General features: G+C 38.7%; 1 protein-coding gene across 7 annotated transcripts in view; it reads right to left on the reverse strand.

Moving 5' to 3' along the window:
* The window catches only part of LOC105422499 (kin of IRRE-like protein 3), a 151,970-nt gene that overhangs the window by 24,684 nt on the left and 107,390 nt on the right, over positions 1 to 19,896 (reverse strand). For all 7 annotated transcript variants that reach the window (XM_089079578.1, XM_089079582.1, XM_089079584.1 and 4 more), the window contains exons 2-3: positions 13,561 to 13,688; positions 631 to 814 (exon numbers count right to left, since the gene is read on the reverse strand). In XM_089079578.1, the coding sequence (XP_088935704.1) occupies positions 631 to 814; positions 13,561 to 13,688 (312 nt within the window). The remainder of the gene's footprint in view (positions 1 to 630; positions 815 to 13,560; positions 13,689 to 19,896) is intronic.

Below are 19,896 nucleotides of genomic sequence, written 5' to 3' on the forward strand. Positions count from 1 at the left end.
GATTCCCGGTTGAGAGATATTAATCTGCCATAATTTCGGCAATAAAAAATACGAAATATGTTTCGAGGTACGATGTAATTCCAAAGACGATAATGACGAAATTCAAAGTGTGAATCTGCGTGAGTATTTATTGAATTGTGCGAGTTATTACACACAACGTATCAATTATTTCATTAGCAAACAAATTTCCAAAATCAATTATTTCTAATAATAACTATTAATGTGAGAAAAGATTCAATCCAGTTGAAACATGATTCAACTTCTCAATCTATCGAATTACCCCGCAATGAATTAATAATTATTAATTCATTGCGTAATACACGCGATGATATATAATCATTGTTATATGAAATAATATCTATTTCGCCAGATGTAGATATTACAGATAGAGATATTACAGGTAGAGATTACATGTAAACATCTTTGATATTATTTAGAATTTAAAACCAAAAATTAGAACAGAATTGAATAATAAAACACATATTATATATATAACATCTTTTAATTAGTATTAAAAAAATAAAAGGATAAAAGTTTGTTTTTATTTTTTCGCTCGCTCAAAAATTAAAAAATAATTTTCGCTCAAAAATAATTTGCAATTAATTTATGTTTTATATTCGTATCATTTACCTCTGACGACCAGCCTCGCTGGTTCTGATGCTAACGCGTCCTGCGTTGTGAAATCACTGGCGGTTACTTGGCATTGCCAAAGTCCGTCGTCGAACTCTAACGTGGCTGATCTAACCCATAATGAACAGTCTCCCATATCAGGCGAGCCTACCCACTCATACTTCTTCAAGTGCATACCTATTGGCTAAACAGAAAGAGTAGAATTTTTGTAAATCACTATATAATAATTTTTTATACACATATTTCGTTATATATCTCTTTACTTAGTTTCAATTGATTGGATCAAAACTGTTGAATGTAAATTGTATATTATCTTAATCTTTCAAAATTAAATTAACATATTTAGACATTTCTTTAATAACATAAATTAATCAAAAAATTCTCAAAACATCTCATTTCACTCAGATATTCTAATATAAAATATGAAAAATCTCTTGTCTATTCAATACTCATATCCATAACTTTATTTTAATAATTTCATATATATATATAGAAGAGGAGATTACGCGATTTATATAGAGAAAAAAAATAACTTTGCTGAAATACAATATGTTTCAGATCATATCAACTCAATATTATAACGTATGATTTAAGGGATGCCAGAAAAATATCGGCTTGTTTCGTTAAACTCGGAAATATATGCGCATATTAAAAAACATCTGCGATAGAGCTCCATAAGATTAATAAGTCCCCAGTAATTTTCGTTTCAACGAATTTCCCAGACAATGGTCCACACACGTCACACATCTTTCGACTACTGTTTAACCCGACGAGACCGGGCTACGCCGATCGCTTCTCGTTAACGGAATCCTTTTCCGGAGGCTGCACTCCGTTGCCAGCAGCTCTCTGCCGTCAGGTTGCCCCGCTTTCTCCGAAATGAATCATCGGCTTCCGGGCCCGGTGTCGGAGACCGCCCGACTCTTCTTTCTCGCGGATTAATTCGCTGCAGCCGGGAAAGTGCGGCCCCAGCAAATTTCGTCAGTCATAATGTGGCCGTAATTCAGCGATCGATTCTGCATGCGCTCGTTCTTTAATCTCTCCTTCCCTTCCTTTCCTGCCTTACCAACCTTTTGTCTCCCGCTGAAATGAAGGGAGCCTTCTTGCACCTCTTTTTCCGCAAGAGTCTCCGCTATAGAAATTAAGAATTTCTGTAGTGATGTCGTGACGTTACGCTCGTCGCTTATCTCGACATTTTCCACCTGTTTTCGTTTTATAAAGTGATTTTACTCGACCTCACCGCTGTCGATACTTGTGTATGATTAAATGCTCTGAAAACTCTGTAATAATAATTCTCGCTTGTACTTCTTTCTTTATCGTGATAATAAATTGATTCCTGTATATTCCAATAATTCATTCTTTCCTTTCACCCAGCTTCGCGCGATATGTTATCGCGATGGCTATTATATACCGTGTATACCGTCGACATACCGGGGTCGAATTGTTTTATCCGTAAGTTTGTGGCGGCTCCGTTAAAACGCGTGGAGAAAAAGCTTCGTCGTTTAAAGGTATTAGTCGGTTAATGAGTTTCCGTAATCCATTGTCTTAAATTAGGGACGTCTGCTTATTGCTGGAAAATAGAATTCGCCTTGCAAATTACATCCTCCCATTTTTTATTAAGCCGATTTCATAAAAAGTTATAGAAACGCATTACGCAACTTTCTTTCCGCATTGTTTGAGCAAAAAAAATCTAAGAAAAAGCTAATTATTTAATTTCTAACCTAAATATGAATAACAAACGGTAACAGTGTAACAGTAATGAGCAAATCCATTTTAAGCTTGAGCGAATGACTTTTTTCATTTCATTGACTCTGTCAATGTGTATTTTTTGACTTTTGCTTTTTTCCAACAAGGTAACACATAGACATAAAAAAGAAAGGGATACAGAGGGAATTCATAAGGGAATATGCAACAATGCTGTTTGATGGTGGAAGATAAATCCATTCTTTCCCGCTTGTTTCGCTATTTCCAGAATGAAAATGTCACTCGTGATATACTCAATTCAAGAATTCAGATTCTTTTAACTCCCGCGCGGGATATGGTCGCTTTGAAACGAGTCGGGCGAGTCTTTAACTTCGGGTTTCTCAAGGGACGCAATGAGAGCTCCGTTAACTACGATAGGACGCCGTCGCGCGACTATATTAGTAATGAGCGGAGCGGTGTTCCCTGCGGAATGCGCAGTTTATCACCCGGTGGCAGACACAATAATACAATAGCGAAATCCTGGCGAAGATTATTCGCGCGTAGACGAAGAGACGCGGGATATGCGCCCTCAGGACAAGAAGAATAATGAGTTTGCTGGCGCGTACTCATGCCCGGTGTTAGGGTGAAACGACATCTAGCGCATACTATCAGCACGAATTAACGTCCCGGGTCATTGTCGGATTAATATCGTATCATTCTCAAATAATCTCCTTTTCATTCTGTCGCGTTACAAAATGTCGCTACGCTATCTCGAACGCCTCAACGTTTCGCGGCGAAATTGGAGGAACGTACTAACGGAAGACATAAACGCTATTACAGTGATACATCGTATGTTATGTGTTTTATTTACCGTTATTATACTTTCTTTTGTACAACTCCGCTCGATTGTCGAGCGCCGCGCTCTATTTAAAGTGCAAAATTAATTAACCTAAATTGTGGCAAATTAACAACTTAAAAGTGGCAAAATTAATTAACTAACATGAATATTTTTTGTAGAACTAATTTTCAAACGCGAGCATACTTTTTAATAATAAAAAGTAAATGCTCGGGAATATCGTGATGGTGAAATTAATGGTTGTTTAATTCCGAGATTTTCTCCGCTAATAAAAGACTCGCGTACTCTTTCTTTCCGAATACACCGCGTAGTATCTCGCATCGAAGTCACGCGAGATTTACACTTAGCCGTCCAAGTCATTTGGAATTCCCGAGTCGCCTCGCCTCGGAGAGGCTTTCTCTGCCTATGAAGAAGCGCACGCGTACCAACTTTCCCGATATCCCGCGAAGCCGAACCGGCCGCAAATCAGTCCAACGGCTTTTCAAACACACATACCACGGTAGAAGGTACCATAGCTCTCACGTAAAAGTCGCGAGGCATTTTTCGAATGCGCGCCGAGTAGAGGACGTCGTTTCCCTCCGGAACCGACGATGGAATATATCCTTCTATCCCCAACGAGGATTCTGCAAATCCTCCCGAACACACAAAGAACCGAAAGAACATCTGCGCGCAACGAATTTCGAAGTTACGAAACTTTTCGGCGCTTTAAGACAGAAGGCTACGTTGTGTCAGTGACGAGTGAGCTTATAGCAAGAATTTCCAGGGAGGTTCCGGAAGGAAGGAAGGAAGGAAGGAAGAAAAGGTTACTGGCGCGATGGTTTTGTGCTATCGGTCTACGTCCTACGATCTATTTCGTTGCTCTCGAAGAGATTGCCATTGCGTCTGCATTACTCTACGGCTCCCTCGTGTTATCGGGGCCTTTGGCCCGAGGGTGTGTACCCTGGCCGTTCGCCGTACCCAAGTCTGTATTTGTCCACATACACACGCCTACGGTGGTTGTACTTACGTCGGTGTACGCCGGCGGGATGGGCGGGAATGTGTCTGCGGATGCATTACGTTGATTGCTGGTCGCGGCCTCTCCGGAGAACACAGAGAACATCGAAGAGGTTCAGTGGAGACTGAGGAGGGCAGGGGCGAAAGACGGTCGGGAGAAACGGGCGAGGAAAAAGAAAGGGGGGGAACAGGGATCCTTCCTCTTCCCCGGTAAGTAAGCGAACGGTATGCCGTATCCCCAACGCGCGCGCAGATTTTAATCCTTTCAATGAACAACGGGCGACTTCTCTGAGCAGTTTTTCCTGCTGCTTTTAATTCTCTCATTTCCAGAGAGCGCCGCTCTGTTTATTCGCTTATGCAATTTTAATAACCTTATTAACAAAAACATTTTATATATCCTCTCCACGCGATTTTTTATAAATATTTTCATGTATAAAATAAAATATGCGCTTATATATAATAAGCTTTTCGGAATTTTCAAACTTGAATTAATGATTATTTAATATGGGTCTGTTATTAAAATATTAAAATAATAAAAAAGTCACATAGATTAACATATATATTGAATATAAAAAATAGTTAGCATTACAAGTCAGATAAATACTATTTAAATTTATATACTATATTTTAAATATATATACTATATTTTAAACAATAATAATCTGCATTTGTACAGAATAAGAGAGAGAGAGAGAGAGAGAGAGAGAGAGAGAGAGAGAGAAGAACGAATCCACTTTACATATCAACACACAAATTTACATCAAGAATTGAACTAGTAATGAGGTTTAAGAGGAAAAAAGATAATTGAATGAGCTGAATTTCGCACATTTATTTCGTAAAAGTGATTTCGTGCCTTTGCAGAATGTGATGAAATGCTTCTTCAGACTGATCGTTTCTGTTAAGTAATGCGTTCTTTTTTTATGTCTTCCAGTTCGTGAAAATCACGTGCATGCAATGGCAAAAGGATTTATCGACTAAAGTCGGCCGAGATAATGCCCGAATAGAACTCGGGGTAATGCACCATTTACGAATATATGAGAACAAATATTAATGTGAAATTAAGTCTCTGAGAATTCGCTATTCCATTGGTTGAGACGGCTGCTCAGATATTTCTCGTTTTTTGTATTGGAAACCGAAGAAATTGAAAGCACTTTGTATATTCACGGCCGAAGGCCGATTTATGCGAATGACTTCCATTTAATAAATGCAAGCATAAAAAAAATGACAATAATTCGCGTATTTTATATCATTGTAACAATTGATTAGAGAAGATTTCTTAAAAAGCATTATAAGATTATAAGAGTTGTACGTTATACATACGGATATTACAAACATTATAAGATTTTTCAAAAAGCATTACTCTGACGTTTCACGAAATCCTCCAAATCAAACATCTCTAGAAATTTTCACAAATCGAGAACTCTGTCTTGGTGCTTTTTCGATGTATAAAACGGATGCGTCGCATCCGGCGCGAGATCACAGAAAGTGCAAACAACGAGCACAGAAATGAACGGAAACGACGTAGTTAGAAGACTCAGGATGGGAAATGGCGGAACGCGGAGAAGAAGAGAAAGAAGGAAGGAGTTTGTGTTGTAAACAGGAGTGGCTTGCAAAGGGAAAATTATCCCGCTCGTTATTTACATCTTTCATAAATATTCACTTTCACGGGAGAAAGTCAAACCGGAAAGAAGCGGGTGGACGAGCGGAGGAGACCGCTGAGGGAGTGCGGGCGAGGGGAAAGCCGAGGAGAGGATATTTGGTTGAGGAAGTAACGAGAAACGGCGCGGGGCATAAATCTCCGGGCTTTCGGAGGCGATCTCGTCTCAGGATCACCCACTGCGAAAAGCCTTCGTCGTTGTCTAAGATAGTAATATGGTATTCTCAGGTCGCTTCCCTCTCATCGACCCGTCACAACCACCTTCCCGTGGTGGAGTCTAAAGAGCATCGGATGATATTTGCATTGTTGTTTCCGATAAGTGGAATCACGCAAAGATCTTATCGAAAATTTCAGAGGAGCTCTCTCTCTCACCATTTTAGCATTCGTCTCCTAAAAATCTCGATATTTTAGAAAAATCTAAATTATCTAAGACGATTCCACGAATGGCTCATTACGATGAGTTGTCTTCCAATAAAAAATATTTTTCAATAAAATGCTTCGTCGTCAATAAATCGTGTAAATGAATCATATTCTATGTATCTTATAATTTGTATTGAAATTTCTTTCTTTTGTATTAAACAATACATATTGTGTGAGAAATATTTAAAAAAAAAATCTATAAAAATATTACTGTTTTATAAATTAGTGCAAAAACATCGAACGTGCAGAGCACTCTTCCATTATGTTATTGAAATTCAGTAATGAAAAGTTATTCCTTTCGCAGAGAATCTCGATGAAACTGCCGGGCATGTACAATGTTTGAAATAATTATAAATTTATATCTACCAGTCGGTTATCTTTTATATATTTTAGATCGCAATATATTTAATGAAAATAGTTTTATATTATATCGTATAGTGTTATACTTTTTATTTCACTGATGTCCATGACAAATCCAAAAAATGCCACCGACAAAGGCTTTAACAAATTATTAATTAAAACCAATTATTTCACAATTTAATTAATTAATGTAAATATAGCTAACCAATATGCATTTATATAACATTAAAAATACTTTTTATAATTTATATAATTTATATTTTATAATTACTGACAATTCTGGCTAATCAAAATGAAATTTTGAATATTTGTTATAAGCTATATTATATATAAATAGTCCAATAATCTTTTTAGATAAACCAACAATAATTAAAATTATATTTTGTATATATGCACGTGTTTCCCCCTTCTCTCCTCCTCGAATATATTTGACAAATACAAGAAACTTTCTTGAAAAAGTATTTAAAGTGGTATTTATAAAAAATGCATAATACACTTCTGAATAAAAGTTAATCTAGCTTGGACAATCTCGGTTTGAGCAAGAAATAGTCGACAGGCGTGAAGGAGGACCGACAACACTGAATATCGAAAGTTCACAAAACGACGTTGGCGAATTAGCATATTTCCAAGCGCGCAGGCTTTATATCATGACGAATTTGCATATAGCGGGGGCGATGAACATTTTTTCACATCACTCATTAAGTATGCCGGAATAACAAATATTTATGCACGCTTTACCGGAAAATTCATTTCTCGAGAAAAATCCACCTCGCAAATTTTTGCTAAGGCAGCCCCGAAACAAAATATTACTAACATTGTTAGATACTCCCATTATTAAAGTAAATATCGAGTTATGTGCAAGTTAATCAGCAGATAATTAATTTGATCCGACGTACGGTAGGTTATATGTGTGAAAAGTGAAAGAAAAAAAAAAGTCTTTTCATTCCTAAACTGCAGAAGCATTTCGGGTACATTAAACCCCGCGCAATATTTCATTACGGTTTTGCTGCGAACGGAATTGAAAAATTACCGGTCGTATTCTCGGCGGTACATAAATCTTAATGAAAAATCTGTCTTGCGGAATATCGAGAGCAGTCTCCATTCGAAAGACTCGATCCGATAATGGAGATAGATCTGCGAGCGAGCGAAAGAAAAAAATGTATTTGCCATATTGCCACTATATTTTCTCCCTTCTCTCGTTCCCTCGTCAACGGGGCAATATTTCTACGGGAATGAATTTTTGGAGAAAATGAAATTAAGCTCGGATGTTCAGCATCGAGAAAATTATGATTAAAGACTTTAGACCGAAGTCAAGTTTATGTTTATTGTTCGTTGGCACATAAAGCTCTACCCGAATGAAGTTACATCGTTTAGTCTGGAAATTAAAACTTTGCTTCCTCCAGAAAATCTGTCTCATCTGATCTCGGGACGATATTGCGCCGTCAGTTATGTCGCTGTCGATACCGATATAGAATTATCGATGCGCGTCATATAATCGAAATCTATTAGTACACGGGAAACGCGCCCCAGCCACTCGGGATGCCACAGGGTGATGTATTAAGCGTACATTTTCCCTAATCCAGATGTCATTAAAACAGATTATCTACATGAATTAATATGCAAATTAGTTCACGCGTCGCTGAGGCACGTACGTGTGCCTGCTTCCGTATGCGTGCCTGCGAAAGTTATAACGGCAGGGCGCCGTCTGTATATCTACATACGCCACATTAACACTTATAAAATTTTCATATCGTAATTAAAAAGTTGAACAAACGTCTCGCCGCGGTTCTCGCGCGGACGCGAACGATAATACGGCGCCAATTACAGAAATGGCTCCGCGATTATGAAACATTAAGTAGAAGTCACACGTAGTGCACGTGTTTCGCGAATTCGTTTCATCCCGGCGCGTCCTAAAATTTTATTCCAAAAATCAAGGACAAAGTCAAATCTGGTCGTAAAGTAATTCCCAGGGGAGTGCACGCGCGGGAGGGGGGCGAGGGAGGAGGAGAGGAGGAACTTGGTAAAGCGGCGAAGCGGAGAAACGCTTATTATATCGTCGCCGAGATATTTTCTCTAATCCAGATGTCACCGGGTGGGGTTACCGGCTTACCTTCGCCGAATTAATATGCAAATTAATGTACGCACCGCGGTCGCATATGGCGCCGTATATACGGCGGTATGTACACGAGTGTATAATACCCGATATATCGCGCCGCTGTGGCCGTGCGGATGGCGCGAGCTCTTCTTCAGGAGTATTTAGCGCCCATAGGCGGGCGCGGGGGCTCTTTCGGGATGGTGGCGGGACGCACCACAATGGCCCATACTGGCGTGGAAAGATGCGCCACGATCCAAATATCCAAAGGCACGAGAGAGGCCACTCGGGCGCCTCTTATCCGTCCACTTCGCCCCTCGCGCCGGGGTTGCGCGCCCCGCGCTCAATGTAGTCCCACCCTTTTGTTTGGTGCCACCGTGAGCACCGAGGATCCCCTTTGGTCTCTTTGCTTCGCGGCTCCATTATCAACATGCGGACACCGCGAATATACGTGCTCTTTGTTGTTTCCATCTTTGTTCGTACTTCCGCACTCAAAACGGACAATCCAATCGCGCTGACTTTCCCCGAGATCGGCAATTGACATCGCGGTATTTAACTCCTTTATGGTGTATCGCGATTATGTCTAGAAGCCAAAAGGGAGTTTTGAGATGTAGCAATGATAAGTCCTTATTGCCGCTAATGGCTCGATTATTTATGATTATTACGAAATTTTTCTTTGAGTCCTGTTTATATATTGACTCTTTTTTTCATTAGAAACAATTTCTTTTCCTTTAGTTGTGATTGTTTAAGGACACGTATATCTGAAGCAGATAGAAACTTCTCTATAGAGTTGCAGGAACTTTGAAATATAGCAAACGTACATGATACAAACTTCAAGCGAAACTCTGATGACATTTCGCTTTCAAATATAATTGTCAATCCACACACGATTTATACAATAACTATCAACTATAATAACCACATATGCCGATTTTTCGAGCAATAATAGTAATATAGATGCGTTCAAATGCATCTTTATTTGTGCAGTAGACTACCTTTGGCTTATATTTAATCGCAATTAATATATATCATTTTGTTATTACTATTGTATATGCTTTTTTATCCACTAATTGAATCATACGCACGAACGATTCTTCGACTGAGTATTCTCTGTAATAATTACAAAAGCGGAAACGCATTTATGTTCATAAGTATATATTATTCACAGTCCAATAACCATTGAAACAATCTGCATCTGTAGTAATCGATAGCAATAAAACGAAAATTGCAACGCATCGCTCATGAGCGCGAGCAGCGCGTGAACGAGCACTTTAATTATCGCAATTCTAAATATTTAGTACTCAAATGTTTTTCATGTCGTTGAAAAAAGAGCTAATTCCGTCCTCGGAACATAGTTGACTTATCATCAGCGAGCCTTTTTACAAAATCAAGGCTTTCTTCTACAATGGCTCAAGAAATCTAGTAAAAGATCTTTAAACTGAACTTAAATTATTAACTGAACTTTAATTACGCCGCCGCTTTTAAGAGACAAATCGCATGATTTCCCGCGCAAAGAACAAGAATTAAAGCTCAAAATGCTCTGCTCTCGAGAAGACTTGCCTTTTCGCGCTGCTCGCAACGAGATTGTCGCGTTTTACTTACTATCCACTGACCTTCGTCCACTCTTTTCTCCATTTCCGTCTCGAATCCACAATCATCCCTTTAGTATACGCGCACGTTTTTCAGGCTCGTCGCGACATTTTCATCCCCGGCTACGGAAAGTTCTATTTCTTTTTCCCCGATCGCGAAAAGACTCGCTGTAACGACTTCAATTTAAAGGGTGTTCTATAGTCCATCGTCGCGGCTCTTTCGAAGCCCGTTTTTCCTTCCTTCCTTCGATTTCACGCGGTGTATAAATGTCGCCCGAGTTCACTCTTAATTTACGATCGCCTATTCTCGCGGAATGAAAATGCGGCGCGGGAGGGGGAGAAGGAGAAGGTGGAAGAAACGAAACCACCGGGAGAGAGCCGTGAAGGCTGCGTTTAGCTTTAAACTTAATACAATAAGATCACGTTGCGCTTAAATCCTTGCAAGAGGCGAACGAGATTCCGCTTCCCGTGAAACTTTTTAACTTCAACGAGATTAACGTCCTCCAACGCGGCACTTCTATGTAACACGAGTGCATATCCGGACGTGTGACACTAGATACAAGTTGTTCGAGAACGATGGGCCGAGAAACTTTGCGAAGACTGCCACGATTTAATGATATTACGAGCTAATTAAATATCTAAGGGAAGATTTAGAGATGCGATAAAATTTACTTACGAAGGATCAAGTAGAACAGTCGTAACAGTGAGTAATTTCACTTTTCACCAATATAACTCAATTTGTAGCTTTTATAAAAAAAAGATTTACGCGACTTACAAAATGAAAGATTTAGCGAGAAGTTATTCTCATTTTTATAAACAATAAAACATTAGGACGGATAAGATGTGAAAAACATGCATTTTTCTCTCGAGAGGTTTTTTTCAAAATCATGTAAAATTGTATTTGATTAAACTCGGAAGTATCGCATCCGCGGAAAGCGAACGCCACTTGAAGAGATTTTGCATAGAACGCCGCGAGCATGCCAATCAAGCGTCTGCTTCCCTCGCTGCTTTTTCTTCATCACGCGGCGGCTTCCGCGGATGCTGCGCATCATTCCGTATTTTTACGGTTTCCGGCCCGTCTCATCTCCAATCAAGCGCCAGATATATATATATATATATATATATATATATATATCCGGTCTCGGTTCTCTCGGCGGTACGTGGCGCGCATGGGGAAGATTCATCCCCGTTGCGTTTGCGGCGATATCTATAGAGCCGCAAGGCCCTATCGACACACAAGTCTTCCAGAGACGTATCGCGGATTTACGCGACCGCTAACGTGGATACATCGCGGTCCGTGAAGCGTGTTATTCTTTATTACGAGCGCCTCTGCGGATATACGTACGTTTCGTACAAATCACCGTTGTAATAATTCAGAGGGTTCGAATGCGACCCGACGGCGAATGCGACCCGACGCGGCGAACACAGAAAGCCAGTTTTTTCGAAAGCGCACTATTCGACGGAATGGAAAGTGCTGTTTTTGATGTTACGTTCGATTTAATTGAAATTTTAACTTTCGTTCGGATGCCGATGGTCACTTTCGAGCGCCGAGCGTTTGGTATTTGCGTTTTCGACCAAGTGAAATATCGAGTCCGCTATCGTGTCCGCGCGCGAGCGCGGAATTTATCATGCGAGAAAACGCGTTACCGCCAGATTCCGGCTGATCAAGCAAACGAAGGACCACGCGTAAATCATAGTTTTGTGACTTTATGGCATTTCGTGACATCACACGCAGAGAACTACGTACTTCCTATAAATCATAATAGCAAAAGCCTCGAATTAACGATATATATAGTTCTGTATAGCTAAATAGAAGCGCTTTCGCATGATAAATGTAGCGAATTTAAAGCCCCGTGGATAATATAGATATGAGTTACACGAATAAATCTTACTGTTGAGTAAAACGAAAATTTGAAACTCTGTAGCTTGAGTGAATAACTTGTACTAATCTTCTTATTATAATACTTGTATTCCTCGTACTACTTGGAATATTAGTTACGAAAATAGCTGGGAAGCACTTCTAGTAATATATATGTCACTATAAAATATCCTATTAATCTAATTTTATGATAAAAAGCTACGTTTTTTCAAGTGACATATATAAAAATGGAACGACATCATTTTCATATATATATATATATATATATATATATATATATAAAATAAGAAATTAATAGTTATTTATAGTTATTTAATAGTTATTTTTTAAAAATTGTGGAAATAGCGAGTAAAATTATTAATAAATTTAATATATATTCTTTTCACCTTTTTAATTGAAAAAAATCATTGCAATATCGAATTAAAGTATGTCTTACAAATTATAAATTAATTTTATTTGTATATTGTATGTCTTATTATAGACGATATTTTTTTATATTAATACTTTACTATCTGATCGACCGAATAACTATGAAGATACTATTATGTAAGAATATAAACGATGAAAACAGCAAACAGTACGATATACGAAAATAATCTACGGTGCCTAGTTAGAACTTAGTCAACGAACAATGGCGCGGAGTTTCCGCGGAGAAGTTTGAAGCGGCCAGGTTTCCTTTCCTCTTTAGATCAACAACGAACAGACGTTTATCGTTGTGCGTCGTTGTAACGTCCACTTCCGGCCAGAACAAACTTATCTGGAAGTTTACGGCGAACGAGGAAAAGTCGATCGCCACGGGTTTCGAGAGGCGGAGAGGGAGCAATGAAATGCTCTGAGTTACGATACACCACACACAAGTTGCAGCTCCTTCTGTTGTTCGCTGTGTTTTTCAATTTTCGCAATCGCACGTTACTATGTAACGCTGCGCTTGTACCTCGGAACTTCGGGTCGTTTTGAGAGAACAATTTCGTCTTTGCATTTACGCTCGACAATATGTGTCGCATTCGATCAATTCGAATTCGTTCTCTCCTCCACAGCTTGCTTACAGATAAAACAAGTTTGTTTATGTACGTAAGACAAGAGAAAAAAAATAAAAAAATAAAATTTTTACACAAATATTTTAATCGATACAAGTGTCTAAACTTTCAAATAGTAATAATAAAATAAATCGCTCGAAAATAGCTATTTTTATAATTTTGGTAAATAATCAACAACATCTTATCTTAGCAAAATGATTCTAAAATATTTACAGTAGAGTAATTTTTTGACAAATATAAAAAAAATATAAAATACAGAGATTACCAAAAAACTGAGAAAATCTCGTTTCGTACAATCATATTCTAGATAAAATTCCATTTTTAAATTAGCAAACTGAAAATTTAAAAATAAAAAAGAAGAGCAAACCTTCTGATCCTTTTGCCAAATGCATTGCCCTCTCTTCCCGAGGACCCGGCAAATCAGCTTTGCATCTTGGTTAGGATTGACCTCGGTGTATTGTGGGGTTTCTTCAAATTGCTGAATTCCATGGCAGACTGTAAGTAATAATATAGCAACAAATTAAACACCTCACGTATTCTACACAATTTCATATATGTATAATATGATTATTAAAAATATATACGACTATAGCGACTAAATAGTGAGACTATATCTCACTATTTTTTCATTTTTGCTGCTTAGCTAAATCTCTAAAGTTTATTTCGTTATTTCTTGCGAAAAAACAAAAGGTTTGTATTTTTTTTTTTTTTTTCAGTCAACGCTTAAGTACAGACAGAGGGTAAAGGCAGGATATAAGCACGGTTTAGTCGGGCATTAAGGCAGCCTGCAACCTCGTTAAAGTTGTTATTTAATTCGCAACTTCGCAAACTCATTTAACTCGGTCCGTGCTAAGCTACGATCTTCAGTTTTCACCTTTTAAGTTTGCCGATAAATTGTATTTAGCGCTAATCGAATGACGGCAGACGCGACGGTACTGACTTCGATGCGACGATGCACGCAGACTTGTATATACTCGCGAGCATTAATCGCGTCTCGTTAGCCAACGTTAATTATTTCTCCGTCGCTTCGAGTGTTCTCAGATGAACTAAATTTAGCAGGTTTAATATCTAAATATGATTAATCATTTTAAATTACAAAGCTCTAATATAATTATGAAGCTAATGCAAACTAATTATAGTCCATTGAAATATTAATTGGAAATCCATTCTAGAAATACCAGATAAGAAATTAAACCTCTTTCATCGTTTTATTCCGAAAATTCAATTAAATTCACTCTACTTAACGTACACGTATAATTTACTTACTTCAGAAGATAGCACAATAATCTTTTTTATAATTACAAATTTGCAAAGTGTTAATCATTTAGAATCTACATTAAAGAAAATTGTTTGAAAGATTTACACTTTTTACAGAGGTTTAGAAAATATGTATAATTCTCCCAAAAAGTAAAATTGTCGTGGCGGCAAAAATTAAATTGTTGAATGGAGAACTCTAATGCAAACAATTAATCAAAAATAAACATATCAATTTTATACTCGTTGGGCAAAATGCGATGCGGGCGCATTGTCGCTTTGCCAGGGTTATATAAAAATTTCAGGATTGCAACGTACGCTTTTTGTCGGATTGCAGCGTTAAAAATTCAATTTTTCACCGGCGCGGAGATGATTAATAAAACGCGCTGCCGCGTCGTACGCGGCTCGCGGAAATAACTTTGCAAAATTAACAGCGCGCGTATGCAGCCCATACGATTCGCCGGGCATTGCAACAGTATTTACAAATGCGGAAGAAAAATAGCATTTTCCGTTTGATAATGCCGTTACGTTATATGACGTTCTCTCCTACACAATATATTAAAATTTCAAATAAAAATATAACACCTACAGTACACACATCTTTATTGATTACAAATTATCTTTCAATATCGAGTTAAATTTCGAACATCGGTTCGAACTGTGAAAAGACAAACTTAAAAGCTGCAAAATTTTTTTCCTCACTTTTACATCAAGGATAGGAAAAAAGAAACTAACAAATTAGTTTCTTAACTCACTAATAATCACCCAGAATTCTATGTTACTCGGGCTTCCTATGATTCGTATTATAATTGTAATATGTCACGTCAATGCACGATCAATGGAGATTCCTCGTCGTAGTGAAGTTTAATTGCGAGCGTGCTGCACAATCGTCACGGTAGTACCGTCGGCTGTTATCGGTGTGACAAAGAGGCGGACGAAAAGACTGATAAAAGCGACATGGTTCCGGGTGAAAATGTCGGTGAGAATAAGGCAAAACTCAAGGATCCCCCGCAACAGGTCTCGTAAAGTAAATTCGAGGCTTGGCGCTTCGCGCGGCGCACACGCTTCGCTGTTAATTGTGTTTGTACGCCGAGGCGACGAGCTGTACTTCGCGCGCCGTGCAAATACACTTGGACCGAAATTGCAGTGCTTTCTATCTGCAATAATAATTACGACTGCAGTCTTGAGTAAAGTCAAATAGATACGGACAAATTACCGCGGCGTCGGAAAGAGGATCGGGAGAGGCGAATTGAAATCATCCTGGGCGCGCGCCATCGAGGTATTATTTTTCGCCGACACGAGAGCGTAGTATTACAATACGCGCGATTCGATCGTGCCGGAAGAAGTTGTGTCACGATGGAAAAAGAAATTACTGGAAAGAGTATAATATATTTTCAAGCTTTCATTCCGATCTTACAGTTTGATTAATTTATCGGATTTAATTAATTACGTTTTTTTTTTTCTCTCCGTAATCGAGGAACGGGCATAAAAGATATTAAAGTACGGGGTACACTTTTGCATAAAAAGACTACAAAGGAAACGATAGAGCCACGTTGAAAAAGATTTATCATAAATTCTTGTAATATGTCAGGTATAATGTACTACAACTCCGAACGCAAGTAACTAACTTTGCTCACGTTGCAGAATACATCTCATTTTTGCGGAAATAGAGCACGCCCGCCCGCGTGCGCGCGGTCTAATAAATTCATTTTTCAAAAATTAAGGTAGGCGATAGAAACAGACGTAATATGACGTTAAAATACGTAGTTTATGAAATATATTCTGTGTACACAGAAAATGCATTTCATTTTAATAACATACTTCTAGTAATATTATTCCATCTCTGTATTTTTTGCTAAAGCATTACTTGCGTTTTAATGTTAGCAGTTAACAAATATAACAACGCAAATTGTTTTACTTATTTCCTTAACTTCTGCAAAAATTTGTGAAGGATATACGTGTCCTATAAACTCGGATTAGACGAAAGACGAAAAAAAAAAAAAAGGAAAGGACGAAAAAAAAAGGAAGAACAAAAAGGAGAGAGAATGTGTGTCGTTTTAAAGTTGGTGTATCATTGAACATAGCATCGTCTCTCGTTTCAAGGCACATTTCCATCGATTTGACAGAGATTCCCTAATTCGGCGGACTTTCGAAAGGGCTTGGCACGAACACAAACCCGCGGCCGTCTGCCGCGTGCTCGATTCGTTATTTTATTTTAATTTCGTTTGCAATGCCAGGTCGGACTCGCGCGCGACCCCGATCGACGCCAACCTTCAAACGCGCCGTCGAGAGGGGATGGGAAAAAAAGTTTCGGTGGCGCCGCAAATTTGCTTTGCTCGCACGACCGATATTCGAGAACGCGAGAGGGAAAAACAGCGGTTCCGCCCGCCAGACAGACCGACGCCGAAGGATCTAAAAAACACGGCAGCGCTCTTTCCTGTCTTCCCCTGTATTCCTCGCGTTATTTATCTCGACGCTGATCTACGTTTCGCTAAATAAATAAATCCTAATAGACGAATGAACGTTTCCGGCACAAATAAAGTCCGCGGATAAATCGTCGGCGACACTTAATTAAAACCGTATTAAATAAGCACGGCGAATTAAAACCGTATTAATTAAATAACGACCGATCAGCTCGCTCGTATCACCGGCGCTATTTTATTACGCGGCACGTACGCGGCACGATAGAATACGGAGAGATACGGAAAATTAATAATATCAACACAGACAATCCGAGCGCGTATTCGATACTCTCATGATTATTAGTCAGAATTAATCCGATATGAAGACAAAAAGAAGCTGGAGCGAAGGACGACGTATCGATGAAAACACGACTCGTTAGTTTTGTTTCATCATCCTTTGCGTGTCGAGGTATCGATTACATTCGTTCAAATTATACGGGGGGGGGGGGGGGAACGATTAATTAAGCGACTTAAATTTCATCGCGTGCGTAGGACACGATATCTGATGGGGGAGACTGCGAATTATTTTTCTTTTAAATGCAAGCGATGTCGGTCGATCGCCAATTACACGTGGCCGTGCCACACGAAAGCCTTATGAAAAATATAAAACGTGAAAAATGTTCGCGGAGATGCGAACGGCCGTCACCGTGTCGTCGACTGATATGTTAACAATATTCAAGTTTAATCACGGTATATATAATCCAAAATATACTTTGAATGTGCGTGTGTTGCGCACATCGGTATCGACCATGCAATATTGACGTTTAATCGAGATAAAGTTTATTGCCGCTGCGACGTTACATGCAAGCCGCCGCATTCAAATGCGAATCGAACGTCAAGGATGAAACGAGCTGTCGAATATCGGATAATACCCATGCGCACATCGGACATAAATAATACGTTGGAAATTTCCGCGAAAATCGCATTCGCGGAAGGTGATATCGTCGTGCCTCTCGACAACGCGCGTCCGTGCATCGGGGAAAAAAAATACGAATGCTCGCCTTTTTATTCATCGCGAACCACGGGATAATAACGGGAATATCGATCGTAAAGCGGACAGAAATACCGATTTTGCCATCGATAATGTGGCTCTTCCGACGTGACGCTAAAATATCCGCGGGTATTTTTAAAGATTTGCGAACTGCGGAAACGCGGCGAGCTGCATAAAAGTTGGAAAACCTGGGATTAAATCGGTACGCGAGCAGCATAAGCGCGCAAGCAAAGCCCAGCATGAATATCAGCTGATTGCGAGGGATAATGCTTTGCGCAATTATGCATTAAGTTCTGCGCGCAATGGAGGAAATCAAGAATAAATATTAAATTTTTTAAATAAAAATTCGGAATAAAGATTAAACGCACAACGGATACAGTGCATAGTTATATTGTCCATTGTGCGTTATGTTTTAATCTTTATTTCGAATTTCTAAAATTTAATATTTATCCGTTCCTAATGTTTGCTCTTATTGTGCGTCTAACGCACAGAAATGTGAACGCACGTTTGACGTTGACGGTAGAAATCCCGGACGTAAGAAAAGTTTGTTGAGAAAAAGAGTTACGCGGTCGCGATAGCGATTATGGGCGCAAAGCCTTGATGTTTCGCGCGAACATGTGAAAAAAAAAAAAATAATAAATAAACAAGACCGCGGGATGAAAGCGCAAAATATCGGAGACTGGAGTACAGGATGAGTTGAGTCACCAATATAACACGCTTCTGCGATGAAAAACTGTCGCAATATATACAAGTACGTGCAATATATACATACATATATATATATATAGGTAGATGCACGTATCGATTTGCTTTTTTTTAATTTCTCATAACAATCGCGCTTCGTACGAAAGAGGTGCAACATTCATTTCACCATCCGTGAAATTCAACCATGGCTTTCAAAAAAAAAAAAAAAAAAAGCAGAAAGAAGAATATTAAGCGAGGAACGTGCGTTTACATCTCGTGCAGATCTTTCTGATACAACATAGATATTTTATCTGTAAGGAATCACACGATCGAGAGAAAAACCTTTATTCCAGGATTAACCCCTTAGGAATCAATATAAATTATAGCGAAAACATAATATAAATATATATATTTTTTTACTTATATAAGTAAAACACACACGCGCGCGGTGTGTGTGTGTGTGTGTGTGTGTGTGTGTGTGTGTGTGTGTGTGTGTATAAAAGTAAAAAATATATATGACTCAGAATCAACATAGTTAAAGTAATTACACTACAACACACCTCGTAATTAAACGAGATGTACGTTTAGCGAGATCAAAAATGATTTTTCTTTGTAAGAGATTAAAGAAATAAATTCGGATAAAAATTAGCCGAGTAATTTTAATCATATTTACCGAATCGTCATCACGTCGCTAAGCAATCATCGTCAATTCAACACGAAGCACGCGTAACTCGACTCGTCTATATAACCGATAACCGCTCGTCTATTAGCATCGGCGCGTCCCGGTGATTGTCAGTGAATAATTAATCGCGAGCAGGAACAAAGGCACCACTCCAGATCTACAGCGGACGTGTGCCGACAAGCTGCAATATTTATAAGCACACACGCGGCGGAACACGATGTTTTCAGAATTATGTCCGCTGATGTATAATGTAACACAGAGACGCGACTGTAATGCGACATACATATTCGTTGCTGACAGCACATGGCTTTAACGACTGCAATAAATAACTAAAAATAATAATAACGTCCTGTGTTTGTTTCGTCTAACTTCCGGAATAATAATCACCGGGAGAAGGGAAAAATTTTAATATACCCGTTACAAGTTTGACTGAATTATCAATAAATTCGAGTGAATTGCGCTAACGTAATTGAAGAAAGTAATATGCGCGTGACAGCTGTACCGCAAGTTCGGAGTAAAAATTAATAAATCATAAGACGTCTGAAAACATTCGTTGGTATTTCGTGAATTATTCGGGCTTGTTGGATAATAATTCAGCGCACTGTGTGCAATCAGCATTGCGACACTCTA

The sequence above is a fragment of the Pogonomyrmex barbatus genome, unplaced genomic scaffold (genome assembly GCF_055798465.1).
Source record: "Pogonomyrmex barbatus isolate J1 unplaced genomic scaffold, ASM5579846v1 scaffold3, whole genome shotgun sequence".
Taxonomy (NCBI): domain Eukaryota; kingdom Metazoa; phylum Arthropoda; class Insecta; order Hymenoptera; family Formicidae; genus Pogonomyrmex; species Pogonomyrmex barbatus.